We start from the raw sequence: 13,173 nt of genomic DNA, 5'->3' as shown, positions 1-13,173 counted from the left end.
TATGGTTCAATCATTCTTAATATTGCTGTTCATGGCAAAACAGCTACCATGTTCAAAGTGAAGTTAGGTTCACTCCACCAGCTGGAATGTTTCTACTCTGAAGAGTCAAAAAGTCCAGAACCAAACAGAGGGTGCTCAGTTCCACAATGATCCCAATGAAGTCAATGGTGCCCTGCCTAACTCCAGCAACATGCCTCCCATAGGACCATGCTTCATATCTGATCTGGGACATTATATAAACAATACAAATTACCTTGTACTCAACATACCTGTAAAGATATGACCTCAAAGCTAGTTAAAGGAACACCGTAAATCTAGTATTCACCAAGCATTTTATTTTATTAAGAGTTTTAAAAACATTTCACAGTAGAAGCATTCTGTACAGATGACTGCATTTTTTAAGAGAGCGCTAGAACTAAAAAAGGAGTACCAGCATACGCAAGAAAACCTTTTTGTGGCTCACAAAGTAATATTTTCCACAATAACAAGATAGGAAAATCAAATTCTTTTTTAATTGAAAGAGCAGGTAAACATTTATATTCAAACAGTAAGTGTCAATATGAATACTAAGTATTTTAATTAGAGCAATCTAAAATGGCTAAATGCTTATATTACATGTCTACAAAACAAAATCAGTATTCAGTCTAAAAAAAGTGAAAAGTAATTAGGATCTCAGAAACAAGCAAATAAAAAAAACAGAAAAAAAAACCCCACACCACCAAAAAAAAAACCCACAACAAAACAAACAAACAAAAACACACAAAAAAACCCACCCCCCCCAAAAAAAACCAAACAACAAAACACCACATCAAAGGCGATACATTAAAATCCAAACTGCAATTTACTGGTGCCAGGAAATTGCCTAATCTTCTCAGTGCTCCATTGACTTCAGTGAGAACTCTGTGTGAGAATAAGCTTGCCAACACAAACCATATTGAAGCAAATTATTTATCTTCTTTTCCCTCAAAATATGCAATAAATTGAATTATCCTAACTTAATTACCTTTTTTAATACCAAATTGCAATTGAATCTATATAATTCCATACCTCTGTTCCATTTTAAATTCTTCTTCAAGACTTTTTTTTAAAAAGCAATGAAATAAAACACCAATAGAGCACCACCTCCTTACATGGAAAGCGTAAAACAACTAGCAGACTTGACAAAGAACAACATTTCAGAAAACGTCTAAAATACCAACCTTCTGCGCAGGGCACAACTATCAAAGCTCTGTCAATAAAAACCGTGTTAGTTAGATGCTGGGCCACACCAACACTCGATGCTTCACGAAACTTAATATAACATACTTTGGAGGAAAAAGCAAGAGGTGCGTTGCTGCAAGATAAAAAGAAAAAAAAAATTAAGTCACATTCAATAATTCTATGTTTGTATTTTTAACTATTACTCCTTAATAAAAAAACAGGTTTTAGAGCTCCTGCAATAATTGGCTAAAAGGCAAGAGTATAGAAATTTACTGATTTGCCTACTTTACTATAGCATTGACAAAAGCATAGCATAGCACCTCCTCCTTCTTAATGGCAAATTACAGAAAAGCCAAAATCCCAAACAAACAAGGCTGATTTTCTTTCATAATCTTGCTAAACAACACTAAGTAGCGTGCTCACCATTACTACAAATTCTTTTTTAGCGTCTACCTTAGTCTGACATAGCACAGTGAAGAGAAGCTCATTATCTAGCTGGAAAACAAGTTCTGATCTGCTTTACTAACAGAGATGTCGAAGACATAAGCACTGTCATTTTGATCAAAACCGAAGAAGTTTGCCTTAAAACATGTACTCCCTTGTCAAGGCTTGCAACCTTTACCTATGCAGCTTGTTTCTTCATATGAAGGAAGTCCAGTGAAATCTCCAAAGAGAAAACGCAATAAATAAGATATTGCTGGAATATCAGCAGTTTTGATTTGAAAAGACCGCATGCCTTTTAGGAAAGCAGTAACCCATGAAAAATAAGTTGTAGAAACTGGTTCACCTAACCCTCCCTCAACGGTAACAGAAACACTTGGCAACTTTCTGGAAGTACAAGAAGCCGGGGAGGGACTCTTCATTACGGACTGCAGTGATAGGACAATGGTAATGGGTTAAAACTTAAACAGGGGAAGTTTAGATTGGATATAAGGAGGAAGTTCTTTATTGTAAGGTGGTGAGGCACTGGAATAGGCTGGCCAAGGAAGCTGTGAATGCTCCATTCCTGCTGGTGTTGTTCAAGGCCAGCTTGGACAGAGCCTTGGGTCATATTGTTCAGTGTGAGGTGTCCCTTCCCATGGCAGAGGGGCTGGAACTAGATGATCTTACGGTCCTTTCCAACCCTAACTATTCTATGATTCTGTGTTTCTATTGTTACATTTCTTCTGCCCTTTTATTTTCCTTGTAGTGGCCAGTATTTTCACAGTTTCAAGTTTCCACATTCAGGAAGGAAATAATTGTCTAGAATGGCTTCTGAGAGTTTCCAACAGCAGAAGTGGCAGCAAGCTGTGACTTTCTCAGCAAAAATGTCTGCATAGAACTTCTGATCTTACATATTCTTAACAGCCAGACTTCCCTCACTGTGAAGATACTTCTTTATATGGCCACAGGGCGTTTGGTTTGGTTTGGCTTGTTAATGGGAGCGTGGAAGGGGGATTTGTGGGAGGAGAGGGTGTTTTGATACTGTTGTTGTTGATTAGGGTTTGGCTCAAGGCTCCACTGAAAATTCTGTTGTCCAGATTGTTGAGAACTAAAGTATATCCCAGGCTTTGTTTGGGTTTGTTTGTGGTATTTTTTGGTTGATGGGTTGAGGTTTTGTAGGGGGTTTTAAATTATTTATTTGTTTTGTGGTGTTAGTTGGAGGGTTTTTTTAACTTTGGGGAGGGGGGTGTTGGGTGTTGTTTTTTTTTGTTTTCATTACTTGCTTAAAAGCATAATTCTATTCCACGCAGTTGCAGGCTCCACGAATAATCCTTATGAATTTCAGCATCTATAGAGGCACCTCTGACAAGTGAATTTTTTATATAGTATTTCTCCCCCTGCATTTCCTGGATTTCGATCACAAAAGCTATGTGGAAAGTATGTTAAAAAAATATTAACACCAGAAGACTGCTGCAGACAAGGCTGTAGAAAAAGGTCTTTGTACAAAGTCCATTATCCACAGAACTGGAAATTAACATCCATTAGAAATAAGCATACCCAGCAAAGGCAACAGGATTACAAATTACTTCTACAATAAATTCTGTAACATGAATACCCCTTTTCTATATACATGAACCAGTCAGCAAGAATTCGCAGAGCTGTCTGTATCATTTCTGACACAAATCAATTTCTGTTTTCTCTTCCACTTACAAGAACTCTTCAAATACCTCCTCAGAGTCACCTGCTTCAGAACCTTGATCATACATCTCCAGAGAAGCACAGTTCTGTAACATTCTTGAGCGCTCCAAGAGAGGCAGCTGATCCATTTCCAAAATTAATTCTTTCACTGCTGAATACAAATTCTGCTGCACCTCATCTCTCTTACTGATCAATTCATCTCTTTCATCCACATTTGTGCATAACTGAATCCTTTATTGAGCCAAGTCATACTCTGTCCAAATCTTCTTCAGTGAGACATGCTTCTGTAACCACCTTCATGGCTTCCAACAGCTGCTCCCCAGAATGACTGCTCTTATTTGTATGCCTAACTTCTTTCAGTGCCTTCACCTTAGCGGCCAAGCTTCCCATTTTTGTTCCTATGTAAGTATGCAGGGTCTTCTCAAAACTTTCAGTAGTTTTCCTAGACACTTCCTTTTCTTTCTGAAGCTCACATTTAAGCTTTTGAACCTTCAACTCTAGCTCCTTCTGCCTCTGCAAGAGATCCAGATTCTCCCTTCTCAGAACTTCTTTCTCTTCAGGCAGCTTCTGATCTGGTCTTACATGTGCCAAGCTGGTGTCTGGCACTGAGGTGAAAGCTAGTACCTTTTCCTTTGGGGCAAACATCCAGTCTCCAGGAAAACTCCAGTTCCTGGTGCCAGCAGGTCCTTGCTGAACATGCCCTCTTGGGGAACTGTGCATCGTGTGATCAGACCTGTTTAACCACAGCAGAACCGAAATCTTCATCTTTCGATTCTGCATTTGCATGACATCTGCTTTTTTCTCTTCTGCCTCTTTAGTGTACCCTGGAGATGTGCATCTTTGATCAAACCCTGCCTTGGCCACCTCTTCTCCAATCTTTTCATGTTCTGCCTGGGCAATAATGGCACCATCTTCGAATTTGGCTTTGTGACGTATTTTTCTTTCTTTTTCAAAAACTAGGCTGCTCAACAACTTCTTCCCCTCATCAAACATGTTTACATTCTGATCAGCCGTTATCTGCCGTCCCTGGAGTCTGTACTTCTTGGCAATGCTCGGACACTGCAAATCCAGTGGAATTTCCACTATGTCTGATCTATTCAGAACCTCATAATTTCCATAGTCTATGTATAATACCTGACATTTTTCATTGCTGATCACTTGCTGTACCATACACCTGTACCAACATCTGTCTTCAGAAAAACAGCCACCATGTATCTTACCAAAATCAGGTTTGCCAAAACCTGCATTAGCTTTAGGACAAGCATCTGCCAGCTCACAACTTTATTTGAAGAGGTCATCACATCTACTGATATTCTGTACCCAAAATGTTACAGCATCTTCAAGGTGGCTGCCCACATGTACCACAACTCTGTCATGCGCCTTGTCTCCATCCATAATAATGGATTTTGAGGCGGCACCGCAGGCTCGTGCCGACAGGCCCTGCCGCGGCCATACGTGCTCCCACCAGGGCCCACCGCCCAACCTGTGCATGCAGCCACCTCACCCACCCAGTGCCTCTGAGATGCCTCACAGCCCAGCTCACAGTTGCCAGGCATGGGACGGCAAGTCAAGGCTGCGAACCACGCTCACACATGCCTGTGGGGTGGAGGAACAGCTGCTTCCACCCTCCTGCCTGGCAGAGAAGCTGGCCCTCGACTGGAGTGACCCTGCCCGCTGGGTCCAGTAACAAGTAGTGTCCCTCAGGGATCGGTGTTGGGACCAGTCTTGTTCAACATCTTTGTCGCTGACATGGACAGTGGGATTGAGTGTGCCCTCAGCAAGTTTGCTGATGACACCAAGCTGTGCGGTTCGGTTGATACGCTGGAGGGAAGGAATGCCATCCAGAGGGACCCTGACACACTTGTGAGGTGGGCTGATGCCAACCTTATGAAGTTTAACCATGCCATGTGCAAGGTCCTACACCTGGGTCGGAGCAATCCCAGGCACAGCTATAGGCTGGGCGGAGAAGAGATTCAGAGCAGCCCTGCGGAGAAGGACTTGGGGGTGTTGGTTCATGAGAAACTTAACATGAGCCAGCTGCAGTGTGTGCTCGCAGCCCAGAAAGCCAACCGTATCCTGGGCTGGATCAAAAGGAGCATGACCAGCAGGTTGAAGGAGGTGATCCTGCCCCTCTACTCTGCTCTTGTGAGACCTCATTTGGAGTATTGTGTGCAGTTCTGGTGTCCTCAACATAAAAAGGACATGGAGCTGTTGGAACAAGTCCAGAGGAGGGCCACGAGGATGATCAGGGGACTGGAGCACCTCCCATATGAAGACAGGCTGAGAAAGTCGGGGCTGTTCAGCCTGGAGAAGAGAAGGCTGTGTGGAGACCTCATAGCAGCCTTCCAGTATCTGAAGGGGGCCTACAGGGATGCTGGGGAGGGACTCTTCATTAGGGACTGTAGTGATAGGACAAGGGGTAATGGGTGCAAACTTTAACAGGGGAAGTTTAGATTAGATATAAGAAATTCTTTACTGTGAGGGTCATGAGGCACTGGAATGGGTTGCCCAAGCAAGCTGTGAATGCCCCATCCCCAGCAGTGTTCAAGGTCAGGCTGGACGAAGCCTTGGGTGAAATGGTTTAGTGTGAGGTGTCCCTGCCCATGGCAGGGGGGTTGGAACTAGATGACCTTAAGGTCCTTTCCAACCCTATTCTATGATTCTATGAAATAATGCATACAGAAGAGAACACAACTTCACTCTGCTCCAAGAACTCATGCTTGACTAAGTAAGTTGTTTTGTGTGTGAGCTGAGTATCTGCATTACAGAATTAGAGAGAGAAAACAGGTTGCATTTCAACACAATGTAATGTAACACCTTCAGCTCACTGCTTAATATATTCAGAAAGTTAGGATAACACTCATTTTAATACTACATCTTTCATTATTCTTGAAACAAGAATCGTTGGCTTTATTTTTTTTAACGATGTATTTCTATGCAAAGAATAGCAAAGGGAGTTCCAACCTCAGTGAAAGCTTCAACTTAGGTAACACACACACTCTCAAATTACTGAAAGCTGCTAAGTCACCTTCCTCTTATTCCTAAGCATAAATTTAAAAAAGCATATTAATGTTTTTCAGTTCGTAGTCTGTATCCATGAGACCTGCAGCTCACTAATTCAACTTACTGAATTATGTTTTCCATGTAGAAACTGGATTGAAAAGCAAGTTTCCGCTGTTGTTCCATGAAGATAACAAAATTAATGCCCTAGAATACGTTGAAAGTTTGGATGTCCTACAGAATCAATTTTAAAGCTAAGATCAGATGACAAAATATTCTGGCTGATTTTCATTCTAATGTAAAAAAAAACCAAATTTCCCTTTTAACTGAATTAATAGATAATTGTATTTCTTTTTTAATCTAGGTCTTAGGTCATTAAATACCTAAGGAAAAAACAGTGGCAAAAAATAATTTTAACAAATTCCAGACAACTATTTTACCATCTTTTTGCTTGAGACACCTTTGTTCCCTGTGCACTTGTCAATGAAACTTTTTATTTATGGTAATACTGTTCAAATATGTTCTCAGCAGGTCAACAGGAAGCATGTCTCTTTCAAAATAAGGCCGTTATTGTAAATAATTTTTCCAAGGTAGCAATTTGAAAGTCAGTTCCTATGCCCATAGCCATCAGGCAAGGAAAATAATATTTCTAAAAATTATACATAAAAATTATACATAAAAGCGATAAATAAAACCAAGAGCAAAATAAGTAATCACAAACCTGCATCTTATCTCTGAAAAATTAATAATTTAGAACTGATGCTTACAGAATTATAACCTTGACATTTCCATGTCAAAGCCTACTATGGTACTGGATTTTAATATTTTGCACTTGCAAAATTTTATACACAGGCACAAATATTATTTGCATATGAATTATTTGCATGTAAAGAAAGTATCTATTTGCCTTACAATTTAACTGGAAAATAACAGCACCATCTATAACAAAAAATATATTCAGCCAGGAGAAAACTCAAACATATTAAGAAGCAAGTATAGAATAAAACCAGTGTAAACCCCTAGAAACTGTGTGAAAAATCACCAGAGACCTACTAAGGATTGTTTAAAACTCTGTAGGCTGTTTTAAGCCTAAATTTACATAAATGCATTCCTGTTACTTATACTTTATATGTACATATTAAATCATATGTACATATTAAATCATATGTACATATTAAATCATATGTAAATTTTCAGGATGGTCATCATTCAAATCCACTCAGATGTAATGTAGTGACATATTACAATTGATAAATATCAACATTTTCTGCAAGTCAGTTTTAAAAAATCAGTATTTTGTTCACCTACACGTCTTATTTGTATTAAAACTGAAGTATCTGGACGTGAATGGCTCCCTCCCCTTTCTGCTACTCCCATTTAATTTTTGTAAGATGATGTTTTTGAAAGAACATGCTTGCCACTCACTTCCTAGTACAACAAACGTATTAAAAGATACCCAACTCTTTGTTTCCTCCCCTGTTGATCATCATCTGCTTGGGGAAATAATATTGTTAATTTGTGAGCCTCAGAATCCCCCATCAGAGTGCATCCCTCGCACGCAGCTGACATAAGAACTACAGTGAGGAGAAACGTGTAATGTCCGTTATTAACTGTAATTTTCTGCACGCCTTGTCAGGGTTATTTCAAGGCAAAGCAGGTTCCGACCCCCTGTGAACAGCTATTCTGGCTTCTGTTCGAGCGGCGTTTTCCGAGCGGCGTTTTCCCGGAAAGGCCTCCGAAGAGGCCGAGGAAATAAAAGAAAAAAACGGGGGGGGGGGGGGGGGCGAGGGAGAAGAGGAGAAAGGGGGAAGGAATGTGGAGAAGAACTGACATAAATAATAAAAGAACTGGTTTGTCCCACCGGCACACACCGGTTGGGCCAGCGGGGCGGGGATCGGGCCTGGGGCTCTCTCGCCCACCACCGTTCACTCAGGTCGACGGAACAGAACGGTGGGCCGCAGAAAGGGTTTTTTTTAAGAAAAAACGACCTGCGCCGGGAAGCGGCGCGGGCACACTTCTCGCCAGGCTTTCGGCTGTGCTTCGGTGCCGGCTCCCCACACAGGCCGGGCTCACTGCGGGCCGCTGGCTGCTGCACACAAACACCGCCGCTCCAGGGATGCCGCAGCTGCTCCCTCCCTCTGGCGGCACCGCCATCTTAGGTACGGGCTAAACCTCCCGTCCCCTTGCCGCTCCTGCCATACAAAGCGGTGGGACCACGTGACCTACATCCTCCCGCAGAAGGCTGCGCTGCCCGCACTCAAAATGGCGCCCAGGGCATTCCGCCTTATCCATCCACACCACCCCCCTCAGGACCTCTCCCTCCTTCCAAATCTCTATCTCTCTGGAGGCCGGCACACGCCCCACTTACTCCGGTGGGTAGAGGCGCAGTTCCTCAATATCTCCTAGGAAGCCGAAGAGAGTTCTCATCTGCTCACTAGTCACTGCCGAGGACAGGTTCGTGACCTGGATGACGGACGTGGGGCCCAGGGGGAAGCCCAGAGGCACCCCAATCCCTCCGCTGTTCATCATGATGGACCCGTCACGGCCGCTCCGCTCCCGACGGTGCCACGCGCAGCCGGAGGGGCAGGCCTGGCCACAGAGACGAGTACGCGGCGCCTACTGAAGCGCCCTGCCGCGCGGGCGCTCTAGCGGCACACTCCACTGCTCCCTGGAGGAGTTTCTGGGCGGGCCACATTCGGCGCCCGCTGGATGGGCCTACCGGGGAGCAGCAACCCCGCCCCGCGCAGGACGGCCGCTGGCGCCACCGCACTCCCGGCGGAAGCTCACAAGGTGCCGGATGGGCTGCCGTTGCTAGGGCGGGTTCGGCGCGGCGCCTCGGCCCCGCCTAGAAAGGGGCGCGGGGCCGTGCGCGCCTGCTGACAGGTGACGGCCGCGTCCCCTGGGGCCTGCCCTCACGTACCTGCCAGCCGGTAACCTCAGGGGAGGGCCCCGGCACCTCGACAGCGGGGGTGCTGTAGCAAGAGGAAATGATCTCCGTTTAAACCCGGAGTGCCAGAGTACCTGAGTGCAGAACCCCTGTGACAGGGCAGCGTTGGGTTCCAGGAGGGGCAGTTTAAATTACCACAGGGAATAAACCGTTGACAAAGCCCTAACTACATTTAATCAGGAAGGGGTTATAATGGAGTAAGTTGCCAATGGTTTCGTTGTTGGCTGAGCTTCTGTCCCAATTAAATTGATTTTACCTGGAGTTACAGTTCAAGCTCTCTTTAAAAATTAAATTGAAGAAAAATGAGACAGCATTATGTGTGTGGGTGATCACCATTACGGATCCAACTGCGGTCTTTCCTAGGTGGTAAAGAGCTGTGCATTTGAAAGATTTATCGTTTCAGATATGACTATTTTAGGTTTTGAGACTTTCTGTACCCCAAACCTGAACTGAGGAGGGACTGAAGTATTTTTTAAGTTACATGGGCTTAAAAGATTGCAAATTTGTAATACTTTGCTGAGCAAGTAGGTCAGTTGTCACAAAAGTTCCATAGATAAACATCAGTAGTGCTTCCTTTATTGAGGCTTAATGTTACAGAATTTTAAGTAGTGTCAAGCAATTGTTGGAGTTTTATTTTATTTTAAAATGCCTATGCATATGTTTCAGGTACTACTTACTTCAAAATGAATCAGTGCACTCATATTCTTTTTCAGTATTCCAAAAGTACAAGAATTAAGATCAAAGTTAAATAATTTCTTTCAGCCATCCTGATAGCTTTAAATTAGCCTAAGTTTAGAGAAGCTTAACTGGAGATTTCAAGATCTTTTGTTACATATTGTGCAAAATTAAACTCTGGTATGATTATTCTGACTGTGAGAACAGTATGTGAAAATTTCCTGAGTGTGGACTAATAAGTCTGATCCAAAGATGGCAGAGACGTAGAAGCTATTACTGCCTTGAATATTCTTGTCCTTTCTCCTTGCATCTCTCAGTGCAGGGTACCAGCAAAATGAGTTCTAAAATACACAAATGGAAAAGTCCTGTGATGTCAGAACTGACTGGGATACCCTCCTTCAGATAAAGCTTTGTGAAGGACATACGAAATTCTGAGCTCTTGATCTACTTCCCAATGACAGAATGTAAGAAAGAACCAGTTTAAACTTTATGCTTGTCAGTCCCTGCCACAGAACAAAACTAGCCCCCAAAACCCAATGCCAAAAGCCTTGGTTCACACAGGCTGCCATTAAAATACAAGAAGCAAACAATGACTCTGTTTTAGCCAAACTGTTCAGAATTTAAAAGTATTTCAGAGCTACTCCCTCTCCTATAACAAAAAACAGAGCTACTGAGAGGAGGCAAAAAAAAAAAAAAAAAAAAAAAGTATGCCATTGTGTAGTCAAAATTCTTTCAATTTCTGTCAAAGTTGCTGCAGAAATAAGGCTGAGTAGGATTTGGCAGTTCATAGGGGTCCACTGAAGAGCGGTTTTCAAACAGTGTGGAGGCAGATGATAAATCCATGCATCAACAACATGCATGTTCATGAGGGCAGATAAGCAATCCCTTCTGAAAATAAAAAAGTGGGTTTTTATTTTTAGAAGTACAGAGCAAATCTCAGAATGTGGAGCATTTGCTTGTCCTTACAACAATGTATCTTTTTTGTTTAATTAATCAGCTGATTTTCCTGTGTTTATAATTTGCCGCTTAAAATGCATCCTCCCCTCTTCGTTTTAGATTCTGAAAAACAACAGAAATACATTACCTTTCCAGAGATCACAGAACTAAAATTCCATGTTATCTACAAGTGAAATTTTTTTAAACGGGCCAGTAGATCTTATAATGAAAGTAATACTTTCTATTGGCTGAGGAGCACATAGGTCACGCATAGGATTTCCAATCTAAGTACAAGTGTAAGTGTCCTGGGCTCAGCAGTAGCAGTCATTTTTCTCCTTCTTTGTAGCTGGTGCAGTGCTGTGTTTTGACTTTCGGCCTGGGAACAGAGCTGGTAACAACGATGTTTTGGTTTGGCCAAGGACTTTGTGAGTTTCATGCTCTGCCAGGGAGGAGGGGAAGCCGGAAGTAAGCAGAGACAGGACACCTGACCCAAACTGACCAAAGAGGTATTCCATACCACAGCACATCATGCCCAGGATGTAACGGACTTACCCGGAAGGGCTGGTAGACTGCAGGGTTGGGGGAAGTATCAGTCGGTGCTTGGTTAGGCTGGGGGGGCGACTTATCGGTCGCCTGGTGCTGAGGTGCTGTATTCTCTTCCCTTGTTATTTCCTTTATCATTACTATTATTGGTGGTAGCAGTAGTGATTTGTGTTATGCCTTAGTTACTAAACTGTTCTTATCTCAACCTGTGGGACTTGCATTCTTTCTGATTCTCCTCTCCATCCTTCCAGGAGTAGGGGGAGGGCAAGAAGGAGGGGGCGTGAGTGAACAAGCTGTCTGGCTGGGGTTAAACCACGACAATGAGTTTGCATCACTGTCAGTAAAAACAGCTCATTTCAAAGGTTTGTATCAGAGTATTTGCCTGCATGTCAAACTGCTTTTCCCACTTGTCATAATATTTTTCACAATCACCAGTTCTTCCTTATGTGATGTTGCTACCTGACACACTCAGCACTCTTACCAAAGAAGAAAGGCCAATAGGTACATTGTTCAAGGAGGAACTGCCCATGTCGTGTAGTATGGCCATATGTCTGATACTCCTTTCAGTGGGCATTTCTTTGCTGAATTTGGTTATCAAATGCCTAGGTGTTTCAGTGTAGACTGTGTATCAACTCACATTAATAAATTTGCCTGATGTGAAACAACATACTCTTTGGTTCTGTTTATTTAGTCAGGCTTTCTTAATTATGCAGTTATGCACTGAACTAAAAAAAATAGCATTTTTTTAAGGAAAACCAAGTGTCCAAACAATAAAATAATCGTTGTATAGCACAACTTAAATTTAGGGAACTTTTGACATCTTACTGAGACTTCAGGAAAAGCTTGAGTGAATAGTACAAATGTTTAAAATATTACCGTTATTTAATCATAAGTAGCACCTTCGGTTTTCATTAAAGCATTCAAGTTGTGTTTGGTACACTACTTTTTATTTATACAAGAATGTGAATTTCTATATCTAACTTAGTTTTTCAGTATAAAAGAGGGATTAACATAGACATATATCGATATGGTGAAGAGACCCAATAAAAATAAAACATATTTTTTCTAAATGTTCTTTCCCAAGGGGTACCAGAATGCCACTAACAGCCAGTATATTTGTATAGCTTTTGCTACTTAAGTTTGCTTCTGTACACAATAATTTTACACCATTTGCCTTATTGTACAACCGAAATTCAGATGTGTTGATTCAGAATACAGGAAAAAAAATGTGTCTTTTACGAGATGAATATTCCTCCTCTTGTGAATCAATCAAGAGGCATAATCTTCAAATGCCAGTCTCCTCCTACGAGTCACAGTAGACTGCCTGTTCAGACTGATTGCTGATAATACTCTTACTTTCTCAGCTTTTGCCCAGACATATGCTTCAGGTCAGGGTATTTTTTCTGCTGCTCCTGAATCAGTTGGGAATTTTACTCAGTGTATAAATTCATGCAGAGATGCATGCCAAGGTCTGGATGTAGCTGAAACCTCAGTTATCATAGCACGAACTGTTTCTCATCAGAGTAGGCGATTTTGATGACATCTGAAAACAAGAGTCTACGTTTTGTCTACAGTTATTTCAGCACATTTTATTTCAGAATAAAACTGCACATGGAAGTAGAATTTTTGAAATATCTGATGCCATTCAGATTGACAACTCGGTTTAACCTGAACTAACTTTCAAATACAAATCAGAAAATTTTAACTTTGCAGCATTTCAGAGTCAATAGACATAATTCTAAACCCACATA

The 13,173-nt window shown here is 42.1% G+C and overlaps 2 protein-coding genes across 5 annotated transcripts in view; both read right to left on the bottom strand.

Moving 5' to 3' along the window:
* Positions 1-9,116, bottom strand: part of SREK1 (splicing regulatory glutamic acid and lysine rich protein 1) — a 34,796-nt gene extending 25,680 nt beyond the window's left edge. For 2 of the 4 annotated variants that reach the window (XM_061342644.1, XM_061342646.1), the window contains exon 1: positions 1,200-1,334. Coding sequence is in view for 1 of the 4 variants with exons in the window: in XM_061342642.1 (XP_061198626.1) it covers positions 1,200-1,333; positions 8,690-8,850 (295 nt within the window). In the remaining 3 variants the exon portion in view is untranslated. Of the gene's footprint in view, positions 1-1,199; positions 1,335-8,689 lie in introns of those variants that run through there. The other 2 variants (XM_061342642.1, XM_061342647.1) reach the window with 2 other exon arrangements.
* LOC133206566 (serine/threonine-protein kinase 31-like) lies at positions 3,330-4,793 on the bottom strand. Its single transcript, XM_061342653.1, is given in 2 exon segments — positions 3,330-3,591; positions 3,593-4,793. Coding segments are annotated over 2 exon segments (1,161 nt in total). The 5' UTR covers positions 4,492-4,793.
* Positions 9,117-13,173: the final 4,057 nt, after the last annotated feature.

This window comes from Neopsephotus bourkii, unplaced genomic scaffold (assembly GCF_033783945.1).
Source record: "Neopsephotus bourkii isolate Nb327-2 ecotype Australia unplaced genomic scaffold, CSIRO-AGI_Nbou_v1 NB_1810, whole genome shotgun sequence".
Classification (NCBI taxonomy): domain Eukaryota; kingdom Metazoa; phylum Chordata; class Aves; order Psittaciformes; family Psittacidae; genus Neopsephotus; species Neopsephotus bourkii.
Note: the sequence above shows the minus strand (reverse complement) of the source record. Positions and strands in the feature narration are given on the sequence as shown.